Source organism: Tachysurus fulvidraco, chromosome 23 (assembly GCF_022655615.1).
Source record: "Tachysurus fulvidraco isolate hzauxx_2018 chromosome 23, HZAU_PFXX_2.0, whole genome shotgun sequence".
Classification (NCBI taxonomy): Eukaryota; Metazoa; Chordata; class Actinopteri; order Siluriformes; family Bagridae; genus Tachysurus; species Tachysurus fulvidraco.
The window spans coordinates 13,954,163-13,976,642 of record NC_062540.1 but is presented as its reverse complement, the minus strand read 5'-3'; the positions used below and the strand labels follow the sequence as shown (position 1 = coordinate 13,976,642).

General features: G+C 38.9%; 1 protein-coding gene across 7 annotated transcripts in view; it reads right to left on the bottom strand.

The window, feature by feature from the left end:
- agrn (agrin) overlaps positions 1 to 15,134 on the bottom strand; it is a 225,661-nt gene extending 210,527 nt beyond the window's left edge. For 3 of the 7 annotated variants that reach the window (XM_047806908.1, XM_047806905.1, XM_047806906.1), the window contains exons 1-2: positions 14,657 to 15,133; positions 13,105 to 13,366 (exon numbers count right to left, since the gene is read on the bottom strand). In XM_047806908.1, the coding sequence (XP_047662864.1) occupies positions 13,105 to 13,366; positions 14,657 to 14,848 (454 nt within the window). In that variant the 5' untranslated portion in view covers positions 14,849 to 15,133. Of the gene's footprint in view, positions 1 to 13,104; positions 13,367 to 14,656 lie in introns of all 7 variants that reach the window. The other 4 variants (XM_047806904.1, XM_047806911.1, XM_047806909.1 and 1 more) reach the window with 2 other exon arrangements.
- Positions 15,135 to 22,480: the final 7,346 nt, after the last annotated feature.

Sequence of the window (22,480 nt, the reverse complement as noted above, 5' to 3'; positions counted from 1 at the left end):
GCACTCTGCTCCAGGAAAATAGCACAGGGTGATGGAGTGGTGGCACTGAGAGCAGGAAATGATTGTGACGCTCAGCTTCATCTCCTTCATTTTTCCATGCCTGTTTTTAAGCTTTGATATACAGACTGCAACAATGCACCGATTCTAAGGCACCACACTCTCAAATCCCATAAAACCTCCCTGTTATACTACACTTGAAGCTCCAGTGATACAAGACTGGTGCTAATCTGTGCCTTCATTCATACTTTGAGTAGTTACTGGCCCCTTCTCCTTTCAGGAAGAACCAAAGCCAGTCTGGCCTCCACCCTGCTGACAACTGCTAGACCTACTAAAGACCTGCAGTTGAAATAAAAGCAATTCATAGAAAAGCAGTAAGTGTGGACATGAAAATGTGATTAAAATGGTATTCCAGTGGCCAACTAGGGCAAAAGAAATGTGCTGGAAGGTTCGAATCCTGACAATACCAAGTGCATTTATGGACAGTAAAAAGGAAACTAAATTGGTTGTTCTCTCTGGGTGGAATGGATGGCACACACTCACTGCCTCTGTCAATCACAGCAACACAGCAATCATGGGTGTGTTCCAACTGTGTATGTTGGACAGTGCATGTATCACTTTCCTATGAGGGATCTAGCTCTGTTTCTTCATAAGGATGCTGTTGGCTTGCTACAAATGTCTCAGGGGAAGCACATGTTAATCTGTCATATTCTCAGTTAATAGGTGTTGTATGATGGGGAGAGCTGGATGGTGGGATTTGGCAAGTGACCGCAATGAGGAGAAAATAGGTTGAGGGGGATAAGGTACTGGAAACGGCATTCCAGACCACCCACGCATCCATCCATCCATTCATCCATCCATCCATCCACCCATGCCTCCATCCATCCAAATGTAATTCAGACAACAGCCCTTGCTAGCTTAAAAGAAAGAAGTGAGCTGCCTTACAGTGAAAATTCATCTATAACCCCTGATTTTCTCCCTAGAGCGCAGTTGCTCAAGTCACCTCATCACATCCCAAACTTAACCTTACTAAACAAAGGAAATTAAAGCCTCAAGGCAGGAACACAATTAAATTCACACTTAAATAAAAAGCCTGGTTGTAATGGAACTTTATTCTCAAATGAATCAACACACTCAAGTGACCAGTGAAAAAAAAAATCAGATTTTCCACTGAAGATAATATTTCCTTTTTCTCATGGGGCTAACACTGGGCTAAACTAAGCGAAACTAAACCACAACACCTGTGACTGAATGCTTATAATCTACCGAGTATAAACTAGACTCCCAGCATTGCAAGAAAGCTGTGAGCTACGGGGTGGCGTTCAGTCTGGGGCATGCAGGACAGCCCATTTAACAAGATCATTTTTCATGTGAATAGATGGGGACAGATGGAGTGGGCCATGGCAGGCCTGATCTGAATGGATGCATGAGCAGATGAGTTGAGAGAGTGAGGAGGAGTTGATTATGTGTGGGCATTGAGAGCTGGATGGTCCTCCATAGCAGATATGAAGTCCGGGCCCCATTCCCGAGCACTCTACTGTAGAGAAAGGGGTGTCATTCTAGACAGGGTCAATTGTTTATTTCTCGAATAGGACACCAATGCTCTTGGCAGAGATCACAGCTCAAAGGCATGAAGACATGCAGAGGGAGAGAGGGAAAGGATGAGGGTGCGAAAGGAACGATCACTCGAACATGCTCCATTGTCTCCATGTAAATAGGTCCTGATCAAGATTCCAGCAGCATTACTGCATCTAATTCAATCTTTGCACACATGGCCAAGTGATGAAGGAATACATGAGGGAGAAAGGGGCAGAGTGTAGTGGGTGAACTGGGCTTAGAGGGGAAACACACTGTCAAATCAAATAGACAGTACCACACTCCTCTAATATGATACGTTTCTAGGAAAAAAATCTCTTTAAATCACTTGCACATCAAAATTTATAATCAAAAAAGTTGATATTTTCATCGACAGATTTGTGTATTTTATGTTTGGTTAAGTTTGCTACATTACCCCAATGCGATTTGACCTCCCACTAGTATTAGCATCACTTCTACCTCAGACTACACTTCTATCAACAAGTACTTCCAGCACTGCCCACATCTCGCAAAAGGACATCTGTACATTCTGCTAAAACAGAGCTATGTTTCAAAGCATCAATTGTCATGCTAATACCGCTGTCAACACCATTGTGCTTGTCATCTTGTGCAACAACTACATATCACTGTCTCAGTCCAATGCTAACACGACATAGAATATTGCTGAAGCCTTTGTTCCTACACTGTTAGGAAACAATCAATATACAGTACCTTATGTTTGAAATTCTCCTATTCAATTCCTTTAAACTGCACTAGCATTACACCAGAACGCAACCTCTAACTTATCCAGGAAATAACTTTTAAATTAGTTAACTTAAAAAAAAAAAGTCATTTAAATAAATAAAATGTTTATATGTTTCAGCATTCTAGGTCATTCTAAGTCATTTACTACTGTGTAATATTATCTTCATCATTTAGTATTTACCAAAAATGTACATTTTGATCATGCTAGTATTAGTATCGCTTCTCACTGATTGCCTGAACTCAAATCATCCCTGGTTCTTGATAAAAGTGGCTGAGACACAGGCAACCGTCAATTTTTTTCTCTCTTAGGAGATCTGCCATTTTAGGAAATGGAATTTATAAAGTGGAAGCATGCGCTTACCTGCCCTCAACCTAACCCACACAGCCATAACCACTGCTTCAGGTACACACACACACACACACACACACACACACACACACACACACACACACACACACACACACACACACACACACAGACACCCTCATATATGCATGTTCACACACAGGTGCAGGACTACAAACACACTCACTGTTGATAAAATCAGTCTGGACCAAACTCTATCTACATGACCCTAAGCTCACAGAAACACTGGGGAATTCCACAGGAATCGTGAACAGATTTCCACTCACCCTGCTTCTAATCGCAAGTCCTATTTAATGGTTTAATTGCACAACTTTGCCTCAGCGATGCACAAATGCCTTCCAAAGCAGAGAACAGCATAGCATAGCAGAAGCCCGGAAGAAATCTTACTGTGGTTGCAAAAACTAGATTATGCTACGTCTGGAATCCTAAAGCAAATGAAAACATTGATGCTGTAACTGTTTTGTGAACACAAGAAAACATCCTCAATTACAGCAGTCCAGTTTTCACAGGATTTAATTACACATTAACACCTGTGTAGTTATTTTTGCAGTTATCCAATCAGCATCACAATGCACAAAATACACTACAGTCTTCAAAGGTTACACAGAATAGTACAAATAACCTTGAGGATGTGACAGTTCTGTGTGTAGAAATTCTTGATGAGAGAGTTCAGATTAGAATTGGCAGATTGGTTTAAGCTGCAAGGAAGGATATAGTAACTCAATGAATCACTCTTTACAACCATAGTGAGCAGAAAAGCATCCCAGCATACACAAAACATCAGACGTGTCTATGGGGGCTTTTACACTTGGTCACCTCATGCGTTTTCTGGGATCAGATAGATATCCGACCGTAAAAAGACCATGTGTAAATGCCCTCCGAAATGGTTTTGAGACTTCAGGAGGTGGTCTGGGACGCAGGTGAAACTGGACAGGTGTAAATGAATGTGGTTGTTCAAGCCACCTACGTCAGCGCTATATTCCTCCCAAACGGAAGTACTTCACTCGCAGGTGACCCACGAGTCATGCATCATGCCAGAAACAAATATGTTTTCCCACCAGCGCTGGCTCCGATCTTTCACCCAGGTGTCTCGTTTGGTCTTAAAATGCACTGCTGCCACCAGCGAAAATGCAGCAAACAGTAATTGCTGTTTTTTGTAGCAACCGCACACACCAAAGCGTGTTCCATTTCCCCGGAAAAGGTAAAATATATTTGCATATTGGGTGGGAGCAGAAAGATCAGATTGATATCCGATTCGCCAAGACGCATTTATGTGGTCTAATGTAAATGGAACAGTTTTAACAAATCAGATAGCTATCGGATCAGAGAAAACACATGAAGTGACCAGGTGTAAAAAGGCCCTATGTGTGTGCATTGGAAATGTTTACAAAAGTTATATTTGAATTGTTTACATCTGTGGTGGGTGGAAAACCATCTCAGACAAAACATCAGACATGTATAAATGCCTGTTATATTTAGCTGGACATATAATTAATAAACTCATTAGATGAGAAACAAATCAGGAAAGATGATAGTGTGTGGGTATGTGTGTGTGTGTGTGTGTGTGTGTGTGTGTGTGTGTGTCTGTTCTGTTTCCAAGTCTATGTTTGTCTATAAAAACACTGCAGAAATCCGTCCTGTCTGTGGGGAAAGGAGATAAGTAGACAAAAGAATCTACCCTTTAAACCCCTCTTCCTTTCAGCTGTCCCGATACCACATAAGAGAAAAGACAGGGAACTCTGATACCCAGCAAACCGGGGGAAGGGACAAACAGGAGGCTTCACTTGCAGTGACTTCATCTCCATGCAAGCATGCACAAACACAAACCAAAGCTTCCTCTCCAAAGTGCCCTCTCTGCTCCTGTGTTTTAAACTTAGTCATCACCGAGTCAGTGGGCTTCTCATCAGGCTTACTTCAGCCTCAGCACCTCAGTCAAACTGACACAGTTTTAATGATCATATTTCAACAGATCGCATAATTCGCCTTGATTTATTATGTATCTTTCATTTTAAAGACTTGAACTGTTAAGTAACAGTTTTGGAGAAATGTGTGGAAATTAAAAGTAAAAACAGAGACATTAAGTGTGCTACAAATTGCAAACGACATTCCAGACAAAGTGAACTAACATCTCAGTTCTGGCCAGCTTTAACACAAAGTCTGCAGTTGTAAGTGCGACATGTTGGGTTAAATAATAACAAGGTACTGGTAAGAGATTTTTTCTCCAAAGACCTGTTTGCCACAACCTGATTGTTTGAGACAGTACTCAAGAATTCTTTGTGTAAGTCTAAGATAATGGGGGAAAATAACTTAAAATATGTGCCTTTAGTTTGGTGTGTGTGTGTGTGTGTGTGTGTGTGTGTGTGTGTGTGTGTGTGTGTGTGTGTGTGTGTGTGTGTGTGTGTGTGTGTGTGTGTGTGTGTGTGTGTGTGTGTGTGTGTGTGTGTGTGTGTGTGTGTGACATGCCAGATATCTATGTTTGCCTCTGCAATCCAGCACTTCCATGCCATTGTTAAGAAACAACAGCAAGATTTCTGCATCTTCATTTAAGCCAAACAAATCTGTTGCCACAGAGCTGCTGCCCATCAGACTGATCTTTAATGCACATCCACTGTACTTCTTAGTTTTAGGTCTACAAAAGGTTGATCAGAGAAAAAACCGCCGCTATTACATTGTATATGTCAAGAAGTCACTATTCTGAGCCTTAGACCTCCTATGCATAGGCCATGGAGTGTGAGATATTTTGTAGTTTTCTGGCCCCGAAGTCATCATGGTTAAGGATTCAATCTGCAATCAATGTGTGTATACAAACGTCCACACACTAGTTTCCATTAGGAAAAAAAGCACTGTCATAATTATCACAGTGAGCCTTTGGATACTAAAAAAATTCAGTTTAAAATTCAGGCTATGGTAATGTCTGGGGTTGGTCTGCCATGTCAATTAAATTGCCACTTTCTGTGCAAGTAGTCATTTTTGTTCACAGTATTGGAATGTTGTGGGACTCTAGTGAAGCAATAAATCTGGATTATACAATTAAATTTCATCTTGCCACAAACTATACTTGGCCAGATCTTTTTTTGAAAACCAGTGTAGAGGTATAAAAGATATACAGGGATTACATAGTGTCTAAGTGTCATAGTGTCTGAACCATTATTACTAGTTTATCAAAGCAGGTATAGGGATAGAGGCAGGTTTATTCTCAGTAGAACTTACAGGCTTTGGGAAGAGTTTAGCTAATGTATAACAGATCTGCTATATAGACCTCACTTTTGAACCTGGTGCTTATAACTCTGATGGCTTTACAACCGAGACTCCAGTATAATTATAGGTATGGATAGTCAAGATGGTGACAAGGACTGTGGGAATAACAGGGACACCTCCTGCAGCTGGGGACCTACGATTTGAATCACAGACAGAATCATGGATTTGAGACATAAGAACTGGATATTAGATATCAGCTCTGACCTGCATGCAAGTTTAGACATTTGAGGAGGATTTGGGGCAAGCCATAACCCATCAACTCAAATCATCAACAAATCAGATGATTATTCCGGAAGACTGGCAAACCAGCTGATGAATAAAGCAAAAAAGACAAAAGCACAATGAGCACCTACAGACTGAGGCACAGTGGAAGCTTCTCTACATGGTTAACAATTTCAAATTTTCTTATTTTAAAGTCATTTTTCTTCAGTAAGTGCTTGATCCTGGTCAGGATCAATGGATATATTCACCGTTCTCATACATACTGTACACGTATATTTGGTCGTTCATTCTCACCTAGAGGGAATTATGTATAGTCAGTTTACCTTACAGCAGCGGAGCAGCAACTGGAAACAGGGAAACCCACATAGACATTGGGAGAACAGAGGATTTTAAAATCTGAATTTAGGGATGTTTCTGACCTGTAAATACAAGCCACTTCACTATAAGTCTTGAGAAAAGCAGTACACTTCAACTAAATGTTCCCTTGACAGCATATTGGCTGCAGTCCTGAGTGGAGACGCCATGAAGAACCAAAAGGAAAACATCCAGACATGAAAGCAGGAGTAAAGGAGCATGGGAAGGAGTTAGCATCCTTCCACAACCGCCTTCGGCCCCCTACCAACAAACATCATCAACATCCTGCAGATGGGACAATCTGGAAACGCTCATGTCCAGCAGATAAGACACGCTGACATGCATTTAGCAAAAATACAAATGCTGTACTCCAAGCAGTGTGTTTGAGAACAAGCTGAGAACAGCTATGTAGCCATTAAGCCTTTAAATTTTTTTCTGTCTGATGCTTCTCATCAGACTTATTTCAAGGGATTGATTTTATCATTCTGCTATGCTTAATCATGCTGACTGTGAATGGGTTGTTTTAAATGAGTGTGGGGTTAAAAGGGACAGTTCAGAGACATTCTACAGTTCATCGGACAGTCTGGTGCTTGTGTGTTTTAGCACTCACTCACTCACTCACTCATTTTCTACTGCTTATCCGAACATCTCGGGTCACGGGGAGCCTGTGCCTATCTCAGGCGTCATCGGGCATCGAGGCAGGATACACCCTGGACGGAGTGCCAACTCATCAGAGGGCACACACACACTCTCATTCACACACTACGGACAATTTTCCAGAGATGGCAATCAACCTACCATGCATGTATTTGGACTGGGGGAGGAAACCGAAGTACCTGGAGGAAACCCCTAAGGCACGGGGAGAACATGCAAACTCCACACACACAAGGCGGAGGTGGGAATCGAACCCCCAACCCTGGAGGTGTGAGACGAACGTGCTAACCACTAAGCCACCGTGCCTCCCTTGTGTTTTAACAGCACTTTTAAAAAAATATATCATTTAATTATGAATATATAAAATAATAAAAATAAGGATTTTGTTATGAATAATGGTGTTAAATAAGAAATAAGAAATAAAGGACTTTACTTTCCAGGTTTTCATACACAGTAAAACAAAAATATCCTGCTGAGTTCTACTGAATAAAAATGAGCCGATTAAATAGCAGCAGACGCCTCATTAGGCAGAGCAATCAAGTTTAGTTCGTTTCTAGGAATAGACACGTGTTAATTTTTAACAGAAGCTGTGGTAAGATCTGTCAGTCAGTTTGACCAATTCCAATCTCAATTGTGACAGAGGGTGATGGCAAACGTACGTGAGCGAAGAGACCACTGACTACACGTTGGCTTTTTTTTCTTTAAAAATTTAATTTACAAATTATGATTCCAGGTAAAATTTGGATTCCAGTTTACTAGCCCAACACAACTCAAGTACACAGAAGAGTATACTAGAAGGTTATGTTCTAGGTACAATTACAAGCACCAGCCTGCATCAGCTTCCTACACAACAGCATTCCTGTTTATAATCTCAATCCCCTTAATTTGTAGTCATTCTTTTGCAAGTGCTTGCCACCTGCAGCCGTTACTTCAGACTAAACAAGCTCTTACCCAACCCCACTCCAATCACCAGGACAAGCTAATTGAACAAACAAATTGTAAATGTAGATTGTATTTTCTCCCATGACCTTTTAACCTCTATCTACCTTCTTTAAATTTAGTTTATGGTTGAAATACTGAAAGTGATATTTATTATCAGCTACAGGCTACAGTGCTTTATGCTGCTAAAACCTTTTCTTTGTTTTCTGCCTGAAACAATCTAAATTTAAATGAACAAGTCTAAATTTGTCTAAAAATCAAAAACGAAATTTGAGTTTTCAATGCCAGATTATTGTAAAACCTGTAATCTAAAATTTTACACAAAATTCAAGCCAATAGAATAATTAAGTCATTAAACCAAACTAAACTGATGGAATGAAGCAAATAATTACAGGGCATCCATAAACTCTTGGTACACATCCATGAATGGTCTCTGACTATCCACACTGGATACAGCAGCTGTGACTCTTTAACACTAAGTCCAAGTTGGAATGCAGTCACAGATCTCAGGGAAGCCGTATCCCACAAAGCCCTGTGCTTTGGTCTCTGTTCAGCCTTTTGTGTCTGGAATCTAAGGGCTTTTCCAATTCACTTCGCATTTAAGCCATGAAAACAGAGCCACCAAATAAGTACTTCCTCCTCATAGCCGGAACTTGACCGCATCTCAAAATGTTAGGTCTTAAAGATAGATCAGAACAATCTCAGACACTACTGAAAGTTTTAAAACACACCTTGTTTGATAGGAATGTGAGCATTTAAAGATGAAACAGCTTTTGGCTTTTAATGGCATCATAGAGTCCTTCGTGGTCTGATGGACAAAGGCAACATGACACATAATAAAGCTGAGATGGTTGCTATGGGGTAAAAATCCACATCCTCAAAGACAAATGCATCGAAGCTATGAAACTTTGAATGCATTGAATAAAAAACATTTATATATAAATGACTGACCAGGAGTTGGCCTTTCCAAAAAAAAGAAAAAAGACGGATGAGAAAATGACTTCTAAAATGTCTTCATTTATGTCTCACACCCTTATTATTCCAAGTGCATCACCATGATTCTAAACAGGCATGCCACCTTCAGGATTTTAATTATAATCTTAAAATATGTAATAACCCAAGAGATTACAGGAAGCTGACAAACAGGTGCATTCCAGTCCCGTGTCACTCAATTGCTTTTCTCCTCTACAATTTTAATTATCTTTCTGCAGGCTTTACTTCTTTCCAAGTTATCTATTCACACTACTCTGCATCAATCTAGCACCCCTAACCAATCCCAACTGACCCACCCCCAAACAACACACACACACTTGAATCCATGAGGATTGGTCTAGCTGTGAACCACGCTAGCTAGGCCAAGGTGACTACTGTAGTTCACAGTCTCATTCTGTAGCACTCTATAATCTTATTAACATTTCACTGATAGTTTTCCAGATATACATTATGTCTGTCAAGTATTGTTAAAGGAGGACATTTTAAACGATGTACATGTGATAAGCACATTTGCATGTCATAAGCAATCTCTGTGTGCATCCCTGTGATGGGATTGCCTTGAGGATGTACACATGGTCATCACATTATAAATAGCAATGAACAGAAAAGTGGTTACGGAATCATTAATCAGAAATCTTACCAAGTACCAAGTACATCTTACTGTACTTACCCAGCTCTTATTGAGACAGATGATAGACTCTTCCTCTTTCTCTCCTCTCAATCACTAGGACACAATACTAAAAACCTTGATCCTTCCTTATTGTAAATAAATTGGGGTGAAAATGGGTCAAAAATTTCCATGTAATAAGATTACCTTAACCTTATACACCTGATTTTATAAAAAAATGTTTTAACCTTTATTACCATCATGTGTTGGCCTTGAGAGTTTAACTTTATCATTACGAGAATAAAGACTAAGTTTTCATCCGAAGAACCATAAAGGGTCGTACATCTCATATCATGTATCAAACAGAGCAGCTCTTTGACAAACAATAATCCAAAGCAAATTTCATATATGTCATAAAATACTATTAAAAGAACTCCAGGTGAAACAGCACACCGGAAAAGTTATAATAAATTCACTGGCTAGGAAAACTCTAATTCTAAGTTTTTAATTGAAGGACGGTCACCAAGAACAGTTCATCACTTTAATGATTTCTCACATATTAATCATTACCCGCTTGTGACTAATGGTAGGCCAGCTAAGGGGTCGACCTTTGTGCAGTAGGGAATAAGAGAAATTCCTAACCTCCTCCTTACACAAACAACCTGAATAAAGGGAAGTGCTTCCACAGACCCAGAGTATAAGGAGGCTCACACAGATGTAAGCCTACTACAGACACACACAACCTGGAACATTCCTCAGCATGGCATACATGTTCATCATTACAACAGACCACCGGGTGATTGAGCCAGTAACAAAAAGCAATGAATGATTTAGTGGACATATCCATTCTTTATTTCGCAATGAAATTCTGAGGTTTCCATTTCTGTCATCGACACATCAGTCCATTAATTGTGCCTCTGGAATTTAGTCCTTTCTTCAAAATGAAGAGTGTGATGTATGTGTTTTGATCAGTCCATCTCTCTCATCCTCTCATCTGTACACTCTGCTCAAACAGATCAGGTTACAAAGACTCAGCTTTCATGCTAATTAAACACCAACACCAACACCAGATCGCTAACTAATCAAGTCTCTGTTGTAACTCACAGCCATTGTGTATCATTGCATTCAAGTCTATTTTTTGCTGTCTCCTATATTTCTGTGTTGGATCTCTCATTAATATGACATTGATCATTGTTGGAAAATGGTGAGTGAGCAAAGTATGTACTATGCTGATGTCAACATTTCATGCCCATTCACCAGTTTCTCATGTGAAAAACCAAAAACTGCACCAACGAACAGTATACATTAGCATGTATACAGATGACAACTATCTGAATAACAACATAGTGAGTGTGTTTTAGGTTGCAGTTTTTCTTTAAAGCAAACCAAAAACCAGGCCCACTGTACATTATTTAGGAGTTAGTGAGAAATTTTTTAAAGGTCATCTAGAAGGCTTTTAGTGCCATGCACTTCGCACTAATAAAAGCATTAGCCAAGAGCCTTGTGAGTAGCCTGTGGCCATGGGGAGGCTGCAGGAGTGAGAGTGAGAACACAATGCCTCTAGGCCTCTCCTGTGGTCTTCGGTCACACTCCCACGGTAAAGTGCCAAGTAAAATATCGTCAGCATTCCAGTCAACACCTGTACCCAGCATTCCTTCGTCGTCTTTCTTTGCCTTTATCCTTTATGCTTTTTCCACCTTTTCTCCATTAACAGAGGCCTTTGTTGTTTGATTTTGACAACGCTGTTCCCGAATCCCACCAGGAATCCTTTCATTACTTAGTGCTATCTGAACTGTCAGAAGTGAGGAGTGAGAAGCGGATACATGACACAGGCTTGCAAGTGTAGTCTTGTTCTCAAGGCTTATTCTCTATACACACTCCCTCACTTTTTAGTCATGCTGTGTGTACAATTGCTGCAAATAACCTACTGACAAAGGGGCAAAAAGGCACTTCACCTTTCTTAAGAGCTTGGCTTTTTATTAAACAAATGATGGATGAGAACATTCTTTATTCCACTCATCCCACAAAAACCCAAAAAACAAATAAAACTAACAACAAATATTTGTGTATCTTACCACATAAAGGAATCGTTTAACAGAGCTGTTTGTGCTACAGCTGTAATACTTAAAACTAATCTATACCATGTACTCCAGCAAAGCCACTTTATGGGCTTTCATGAGTGAACGCATACAGACAAATTTTAATATATGCAAAATACTGAGAATATACTCTCTTACTGGTATTAACATCCTATTTCTGCATTTTCTAGTATTTACAGACCATCGCCTAAAATCCGTTTATTTAAAGCAAAGTACACAGTAATGGCTACTGCAGATTTTACAGAAGACAGTATCTGCAGTAATGTTCTTCCCATACACAGGCCATTTCATTTTTTTCAGCTAGGATAACAGTTTGAAAAATATTTAAAGCCTAGTCGCTTGCCATACCTCATTTATTTTGACACTTCTGACTTCCATTTCCCCTTTGCTTAAGATCTTACGGCTGAAGTCTTGCTCAGATGAAACTGGTGGCCAGACTCTCTTACAAACTTAATGTTAGGCCTTTTTAGGAGCCAAGAACTGCATGAAAAAAGATAAAGGCTGTGTGTGTGAGAGAGTGCTAGTTTCAAACCATGGGGTTCGGAATTGAGTCCTTTCTGATTGTAAAAAAGATTGTCCTGGAGTAAAGAGAGGACTGACTTTCACTCAGGGTCATCCAAAAAGCTGGAGCTGCTTTTTCAGTAAGCATACAGCCTCCTTAGAGAGACTTGAACGGTCAATGACATGAAGAAGTGCATATGAAATCCTGAAGGTTTCACCAAGAAAATGGTTCCCTGAATATTCCATACTCTTAGACAATGTTTCATACACTATGAATGTACCACAGTTGTTCAAACATGAAACAACAAGAAATCCTAGTAGTACAGAACACTAGCGTAATTCAGTGGATTCAAATGTTTTTTTTTATTGTGTGATAAACAACTGTAAGAAAAATAAAAGAAATATTTGGCATGCACATTACTTAATATTAAGTAACTTCGCTATTGTTACAATGACTTGTTTTTAATTGACTTACATGACCATAGCTTGTAAATTCACAAGAATGCACCAGCTCACAAGCTATCGAAATGTCAAAATTCACTTTTTTTTATTTTGTTTATGATTTGTCTGACAACAATTATATCTGAAAATGCATAGCTTTCAGGTATCTTCACTATTACTGTAGATAAGAGTAACAGAAATTGCATATATTTTGTTTATGCTGCAGATATTAGCACCTCTGGTTAAATAAATTTGGACATGTTGCTTGATTACCCTCACAGCAGCAGTCCAATTCAGCATCAGTAGATAAGTAAGTATTACTTTGGACTCACCTTCTACACAAAGTTCGACCTCCTCCAAGTTGCGCAGTGTAATCCTCATCAGGCTGGAGTTAAGCATTAGCTCATTTTTGTGCACGGGCCACATATACTCTGGGGCCAGGTTGACGAAGAAGATGCGTGTGTCTCCAGTGGCCACCTGGTTGTCGCAGATATCTGGGTCCCCGAAACCGCCGATCATCACCTTGTTTCCCCCATCCAGGAGTATATCACCATTGACCATGGTCTTGCCTTTGAGGTAGCGCCATACCCTCACCTAAAAAACACAGAGCACACTGAACTTAACAATCAAACCACAATTCTGCATCCCACAGTGTAAATATTCTATCACATAGTATTTATCTTCAGAACATTTGTATTCTTGCCATAGAAAAAATGCTGACTACTACTTTTTATCAATTTTATGGCAGCTATTATTTTTATTTGCCCTGTAGAGAAATGCCTTGAGTCATTGCCTGTCATAGTGCATCTGACTCAAGGGGACATACTGAATGCTTTAAACTATGGCGTAAAGCAAGGACTTCTTTTTCTTTTCCATTTCAGTGGATTTTAGAGCAGGACAATTGAATGAATTTCTACTCTACCCAATGACAAGCTGGACATTTTGTAAACAGAAAGTGATAGTGTTTTATTGCAGGTGCTTCTAGATGTATCAAAGTTCACAGTTTAAAATTGCTTCCACTAGACTTTGTAGAAGTTTATTTGTATCTTCAGCTAATCTAACAGGCACTAGATCAGAAAACTTTAGCTCATACCGGTGTAAACGTTTCTCCATGTGTATGGTGTGTTGAATGTAACTGTCTATCCTGACTAGCAATAATCAACCTGACCTGCATGACCATGTATCTACAATATATGTACATGTTAACCGTAGCAACAGTTTAGACATATTTAGTTTCATATTCACATATTAAATGTTCAGTTTATGGTCGAAAACAGATAAAGTAAACATGTGATATACCCTATAATACTAAAAACCTAAAACAAAACAAAACTGTACAATAACTCAAGTTAGCACAGTTAGCACACGATTCAGATTTGACTATTAATTCACGCAGAATGTGGTTTTGAGACTTTGAAACTTTATATCCTAAATAAATGTGACGTTCCTTTACTAATAAAGTAGACCTTATTGTTTCACGAAGACTACAACAGGATAGATTTGATAAGGCAGTATAAATATTAGCCCACCTGCATCTTTCTGTTTGATGTGGATCAATCTGGCAACACAATTAAGGTGATCCAGCTACTGTACTAACAGTAATATTAAAAACTAATTATACTAAAATGTATATATATATATATATATATATATATATATATATATATATATATATATATATATATATATATATATATATATAACATTTTATTTATTTATTTATTTATTTATTTATTTATTTATTTATTTATTTATTTATTTATTTATTTACAGATGCACGAGACAGAGAAGTTTAAACTTCATGTAGGCTTTTGAGGTGATTGCATTGGTAATTCATTCGACTGAAGTCTTGCACTAAACAGAACAGCTGTCCCTGGAGCTCACCTTGCAGGAGTAGGTGTTGTGCACCGGGTCCATATTGAGGATTTCCTCCACGGTGCCGGTGAGCACAATGTTCGCTTCCTCCTCGCGCTCCTCCAGCTTTCTCTCTGGGCAGCTCGCCTGACAGTCGCGCGGACACAAAGCGAACCAAGCTACGAGCGCGCAGCCGATCAAGCGCAGCGCTCCTTTCATCATCCCGGAAAAAAGGACTGAAAAGTGAACAAACTACAGACTTTTTTTACGTGCTGATAGAATCCGGACCGGCCGCTTCACTTTGCTCCGAGTTCAGTGTGATCTGAGCTCCTGTCACTAGGACGCACGCCGCCTACTTTTTCCGGGCTGCTCTCTGCTAAAGCAACCGGAGGAGAAGAAAGGAGCAAAATTCTTTCCCAAGGAATGTGTTTCACCACCAGCAGGCTCCTCTCCCCCCTCACACACTCACACACACACTCAGCTCTTTGAGACCTCCCTATTTGCATGCAATCTGAATTGCTGATAAGAGAGAGAGAGAGAGAGAGAGAGAGAGAGAGAGAGAGAGAGAGAGAGAGAGAGAGAGAGAGAGAGAGAGAGAGAGAGAGGAAAGTGCAGTGCAAAACGCCACCCTTCGGAAAGACTGCAGGACAATCACAAAAAGGCACTCTTTTCACCCAGTGGTGTATTTACATCAAAACACCTTCAACTTTGTTGCAGCAGGGATCTGTAAGTGTTACATAAATATCACAGAAGTCCCCCAGGGCACATTTATTTAATTTTAAATAATAATAGTTTTATCCTCCTCCTCCTCCTTATCATCATCATCATCATCACAAAAAGTACTAAACTGTACTTTTCCTTGTTGATAGAGTGATACTAGTACAAGGGTTTGAAAAAACATTTTTAAAACGTGTATAAAGAATAATTATCATTTGATGGTACATTTCATGAATCATTCTAGGTAAACATACATGCTACAGGTAAAAAATGTGTCAAATCCTCTGTGTACATTTTGTATGTCTCCCTAGAAATATGCCAGATTGCTGTTATTCCTAAACTCTCCACTTTCAAAACATATGATATTTCATTTGACTCTATTCGAAGTTATGTTTGCATTAAAATTGTTCGACGGAAATCCATATATAATCAATCACTCATCCATCTTCAGGAAGCACTTCTTTCTGGTTAGAGTTGAGGTGGATCCGGAGTGTATCCCAGGATGGATGAGATACCATTTCGTTGCAAAACATCACACACATTCACACATTATTTCATACCTTGAATCCACCTCCTAGCATGTTTGTGGGTGATGGATGCAAACTCACATGGATGCTGACAGCAACCTGGGCTCAGGATCAGGTTTTTGAGGAGCATTTTGCTACAAATCATTGTCTATAAACATTAAGAAAATGTGTCATTTTATCACAAAATAGACCAATCGTAATATGAACCACCAGGTTATTACATTTTAAATCCCTATTTGTGCATAAGGGGTCAATCGTCATGATTTCTGTCACTCAGGCCATCTTGTTTTACTGTCAGTTTTCTTTATCATGGAGAGCATGTGCATCTGGGGAGGAGAGAGACAGCAGGAAAAGGATAATGTTGATAGAATGATGCACAAACTCCATAAACGCTGCCGTGTGTGCTCACAGTCGGCAGCGCGTCAATTTCCACCCTTCCAAAGCTGTAATTTCACCAGCCGTCCATCTATTCTTGGAAAATAACAGGGTGTGGAAGTAAGGCTGATATATTTGTGGATAACATGATTTGTCCTGTGATTTCTATTTGTGTTGCTTGTCATCATTAATCTAAAGATGTCTGAAGCATGCAGTGTAAATTGCAATGACAGTTGTGTAAACATCTCATTGGAGCTTTCAGGACAGCTGTGTATTTATGTTCTTGCAGTCTCTTTTGGAGTCAAACAATTCCATCAAATAAAAGGTAGTGAAATGTAGCTGAACGGCAAGACAAATTTCGCATAGAAATTTTAAATTGAGTCTTTTAGATCAATTAGCATAGCTAACAAGTAATGAAACCCTACTCACCAGTTAGCTTCCTGGAAATCATAACACTGAAAAAATTATTAACCATAGATAGATAGATAGATAGATAGATAGATAGATAGATAGATAGATAGATAGATAGATAGATAGATAGATAGATAGATAGATAGATAGATAGATAGATAGATAGATAGATAGATAGATAGATAGATAGATAGATAGATAGATAGATAGAATATCTAGCTTATTCATTATACATTATATGTTTATGCATACATTGGTGAATTGATGATGAAGCTTATTGTTGAATATGTAAAGAGTAAAACACAATAAGGCTTGCTGTCATGGGAAATTAATCAACAATAGTTGTGTAAAGCCAAAGGAAAAGTCAGACAGTTACAAAGTGCTGACACTGGAGACTCCTTCCAAAGATATTAAATAAATGATTCCTTACCCAAAAAATCACCAAAACAGCAATTTTAAACATTGTTTTAAATGTTTTATGCAAACTGTTTGCCATGCATTGCCTGTGTAAGCTACAGAAATTATATATTAGATGAAGTGTATTACTTCATGTAATATACATTTAATATACAGTACATCTTGTAGCCAAAACTTCTTTCAAAGCCGAGGTCATAAAAAATTAGTCACTATCTCCTGATCCATTAGAATGGAGAACTCAATAGTGTCTTGGAAATGCAATTTATTTTTAATACTGTAAATAAAATATTTATTTTTCATTTTCTAAAATATAGTGTACTATGTAATTAAATTCAATACAATTGTATTTGTATAGCGCTTTAAACAATGGACAAAGACATAAAAATATTACAACAATTTAATATTATACAAAGATTAATATAATACAAAAATTCAAGATTAATGTTAGACTTCAATTTAAATATATTTGTATGTGTGTTACAAATGAACAATCCTGGGGTGACTGAGGCGACTGTGACAAGGAAAAACTCCTTTAGATAGAAGAGGAAGAAACCTTGAGAGGATCCAGACTCAAAGGGAACCTCATCCTCATTTGGGTGACACTGGAGGGTGATGAGGTCGGATGTTGACCTCAAAGACCACATGTAGTTTGCATCTCCGCTTAGAATGTCGAATACTTCATGAAGCGGAATCCAACTGGAGCTGGTACATCTTTAGATGCCTTAGGATCCTCACAGGGTTGGCCTCATCTCAATGTAGGTTCAAAACCTTTATGACATGGAACACAACTGGAGCTGGTACAGTCAAACTATGTACTGAACACATAATGACTCCAGAATTTAAAAAAACACCTTTGGACCTAGAATGTGATTAGTAATTTGCAAACCAAAATAAGCTAAGCTTCTGCAGATATAAAAATGCTTTACAATTTAGTTAGATATTAGGAAGCCTTAGAGAGTGATATGAACTGGTAGCCAGCCAATTACACAAATCAAATCCCAGTGCTTTTAAACCAGAGCCTTGCTCGCCCACTCTACCTCATTCTCTACTCTCTATCTTTCCAAGGTAGCATATGCATACAACCCACATGAAGCTCACTACACCTCACCTTATTTGACAAATATTGCCTCTCATAAATTTCACATTTCTCGATGGAAGCTAACTGAGCGTACTATTTGAAATTGAATACATTTCTGGGTATAAAAACAAAATAAATACAGGTGAAGTTTATAATAGAGGTATAAGACAATGCTAATATCAGTATCAGTGTTGTTTATGTCTGTATTTGTATATGTATTCAGGTTGCATGTATATGTATTCATCTGGATATGTAAGTGGATGTGGATTCACTTTAATTTTGTTTGTTTGTTTGTTTGTTTGTTTGTTCATTTTGGGGGTTTGAGGGTAGAAATGCCAACACTTTAAGCATGTGGTGTGTATTCCAGCTTTGACTGTTCTTCAACCTCAGATACATCACTTGAGTTTGAGTTCAAAATTGGTCTCAACTAGAGATTTTTTAATCTCGCTCACACAGTTCATATTTTTCTTCATACTTTGCAGCAATATGGAATTTTAGCTCTATTTTCAAAAATAGAAATAAAATAGAAACCAAATTGAAAACTGTGACCCGACTAGCCAGTTATTAACAATGGATAAAGTAAAGCTGAGAATGTATTACAACTATGTTAATAAATGTGGTCTTCATTTGTCCCACAAGCTTCATATCTGAGCGCTGTCTTGCCTCTACATGAAAATACAAACTTCTCAATATTTTTATTGCGTCCCATGGAATAAAAATTGGAAACTTCTATGTGTCTGTATTCATATCTATTTACAATGCGCTGCCTTATATATTTGATTACATTACAAATACATACATAAATACATAAAATATCATAATTTCTATCTACTAACGAACAGCTTTTTTTTTATAACTATAAACTTAAAAAGATAGAATATTTGAAGAAAGTAAAGAAGTTGCTGAACTGGAGTTGCTTATCAATAAGACTTCACACTTAAACTTGTGTTTATGGCTCCACTGTTCATTAATAATATGTTCAGGTAATGTGAAAATGAGTATTAAGCATTTTTTCATGAAACATACACAACAAAAATTATAGCTTCATACCTTTCCTTTTTTTTGAATGAATGAATGAATGAATGAAACCAACGCTATAGCCCTCCCTAGCTTTTCTTTCATTTCCTTTCAGAGCAATAAGAATTCTTGCACCTTGCAGTCCTGACCTTCAGAGAACAAGTAGCACACCAACCCTTTTATTCTTTTATTATTTTTAACCTTTGAGTGAGAAAATCATGTCTTCGTATTACATTACCATCCATCAACTTCTTCATGCCTATTCATTTTTCACTGAGCATGACAAAATATCTCAGAGTCTAAGTATTACATTATAGCTGGAGCTCAGAGAGGAAATTTTCACCATCTTGACATCTGCTTTTGTGCATCTCAGTGACCCAGTATATCTTAAGTAATGCTTTGAAAGAGAGATATAAAGCAGCTGAAAGTGATGCAAAAATACTAGTGAAGATCGCAAATCGAAGATGTGCAAATCACTAAAATTTGAAAAAATAAAATAAAATTAGTTTAGATCCAACTTTGTGTATAACAAATATAAAACCAGTAAGATAAGACTTATTATTTCTAGGCATTCTTACTATTTTTCAAACGGGACTTATTGTCTTATTATAGTGTTGATATAATATATGCATATTAGTTAAATGTGTCTAATAGTTTTGGCTTGGCATGTTGTGGCCTGTTTCACTCCAATCATGTGTTTGCCCCATTACTCACTTACTGTACATGAGAGAGAAAAGAGGTTGCTGATGGTTTAGGGCAGACATTGCTCTGTTTTGTAGCTTATGTTTTGAACCTGGTCTTAGCTTGTGTGTGCTGTATGTTCCCTTCTCCATACTTTTTCTCTGAGACAAGATAATACATAGTTAATTGCTGCATTCCAGCACATGGTGAGAAAAAGAGAGATAGCTTTATCTTATGTTTGCCTAGAGGTGAAAGGTTTCCTGTAACCTATCAGCACTGTAAACAATCAAGCAAACACAGCCCATCTGAGCACACTATGGGCTCCACCGTGGTCACTGAATGTGGTCTCCAGATTTTCTACATTGCAAGTTAATATGTGTGTTTATTTTCTGCTAAAACCTATAAAGCCACACAATCTTACTCTTTACCACCCACTTAAACACACACTCTGCACACCTGCATTACATTATTGGTAAACCTTTACTTTAACTGCTGTCACAGAGTTGCTGTGATGTCGTCTGTAAGTTTCTTTCATGTTTTTTCAACATTTGACATTTCATCATTAAGGTGACATTTTCATTCATTCAGTCATTCATCTTCTACCGCTTATCCGAACTTCTCGGGTCACGGGGAGCCTCAGGCGTCATCGGGCATCAAGGCAGGATACACCCTGGACAGAGTGCCAACCCATCGCAGGGCACACACACTCTCATTCACTCATGCAATCACTATGGACAATTTTTCCAGAGATGCCAATCAACCTACCATGCATGTCTTTGGACCGGGGGAGGAAACCGGAGTACCCGTAGGAAACCCCCAAGGCACGGGGAGAACATGCAAACTCCACACACAAGGCGGAGGTGGGAATCGAACCCCCAACCCTGGAGGTGTGAGGCGAATGTGCTAACCACTAAGTAGGGTGATATTTTGAAACATGTAAATATCACAATGTGTAAGTTCACATATAATTGTGAATCTGCAGTACTGTACATTTACATTTATAACATTTGGCAGATGCCCTTATCCAGAGCGACGTACATAAATGCTTAAATCTCTAACATTGAATACATTAATGCTGGTTCACTAGGTTACATACTTAAGATACCATGAGTTTAAAACATTTGTTCAAAGTTACAATGAAAAAGTGTCAAAGGTTGTATTTTTTTTTTTAATGCAAAAGATATTATCATCTGTATTATCATCTAGCACAACATGTACACCTACATTGTACAGCGAACACACAAATGTAGATTAGGAGTGAGTGTGGATTCCTCAGACACAGTAAAATGGATTCCTCAGACTGATTCCTCAGTATGAATCATAATAATAATAGGAAGAATATTTTGCGGTAATACGTATAAGAAAACAATGATAAATATTAAACTACTTCGCCATGGAAGAGTTGCACCATGAGTTGCATCATGGTCATTCCTTCACCACAAACTCCTATCATCCTCGGATTTCCCTGGCTTTGTAGACACAACCCCAGTGGCCGCATTTTGGACTGGGGAACCACCTGCCACCCCAGCTGTCTGAAACCTGCATCACTAACATGGCCGCCAGCAGAGGCTGTTACCGCTATCGCTCTCCAACCTGTCCCACCTGTGTATCACAACCTCAGACCCATATTCAGCGAGGCCAAAGCCTCCTCTCTACCCCCACATCATCCCTATGACTCTGGCATCGACCTCCTTCCAGGAACCATGCCCCTCACCATCTCACTAAGCACGAGACGTTGGTTATGACCACTTACATCCAAGAGGCCCCGGCAGCTGCCATTGTCCACCCCCATCTTCCCCCATCAGAGAGGGATTTTTCTTTGTCAAGAAAAAGGATAAGTCTCTCTGTCTTTGCATTGATTATCAGGGTCTTAACAGCATTACAGTCAAGACCCATTATCCACTGCCACTGATGCCTTTGAGCTTCTCCAGGGTGCTCTAAACTAAAATCGACCTGTGGAATGCCTACCACCTAGTCAGCATCTGAGAGAGGGATAAGTGGAAGACAGCATCCAATTTCCCCATTGGACACCACAAGTACCTGGTAAAGCTGTTTATACCCTTTTAATAACTTGTGTATTGACCTCTGACAAGAAGAGGAAAGTAATCATGGTATTATCTGCCCCCTGATAAGAGTCTCCCAGTGCCTACAATACTTTCACTCTCCTAACCTCATGCGGTACACATTAAGAGCACACACAAGGCAGGAGTAAAATGACAATCCCTAACAGCAGGAGGCAACATTATCACCTTTCCCCTGCTTATCACTCTGCCTCAAACCAATAATAGAAGAAAGAAGTTACAGATAATGTCTCCACCCTGTATACTCCCTGTGTTTGCACTCTGATCGCTGCAGTGTATCGATGAGTCGTGTGCTGTAATGCAAATTATCTGACGGCATTTCCATGTTTGCTGAGTAATATATTCAGAATCCTTTTTATCCTGAGTCAGAGTCTGCAAGGAGCATACGCTCATTTCTCAAGGTGTCAAAGGAAAGTCAGTGTATGCAGGATGGCCATGATTTAGAGATCAGCCAGGTTTTATGGAAGGTGATTCATTCTCTGAGCACTCGGGCAGACAGCACACGCACACACTCAATTAGGAAATGAGTCCACTGGGGCTGCTCCTACAG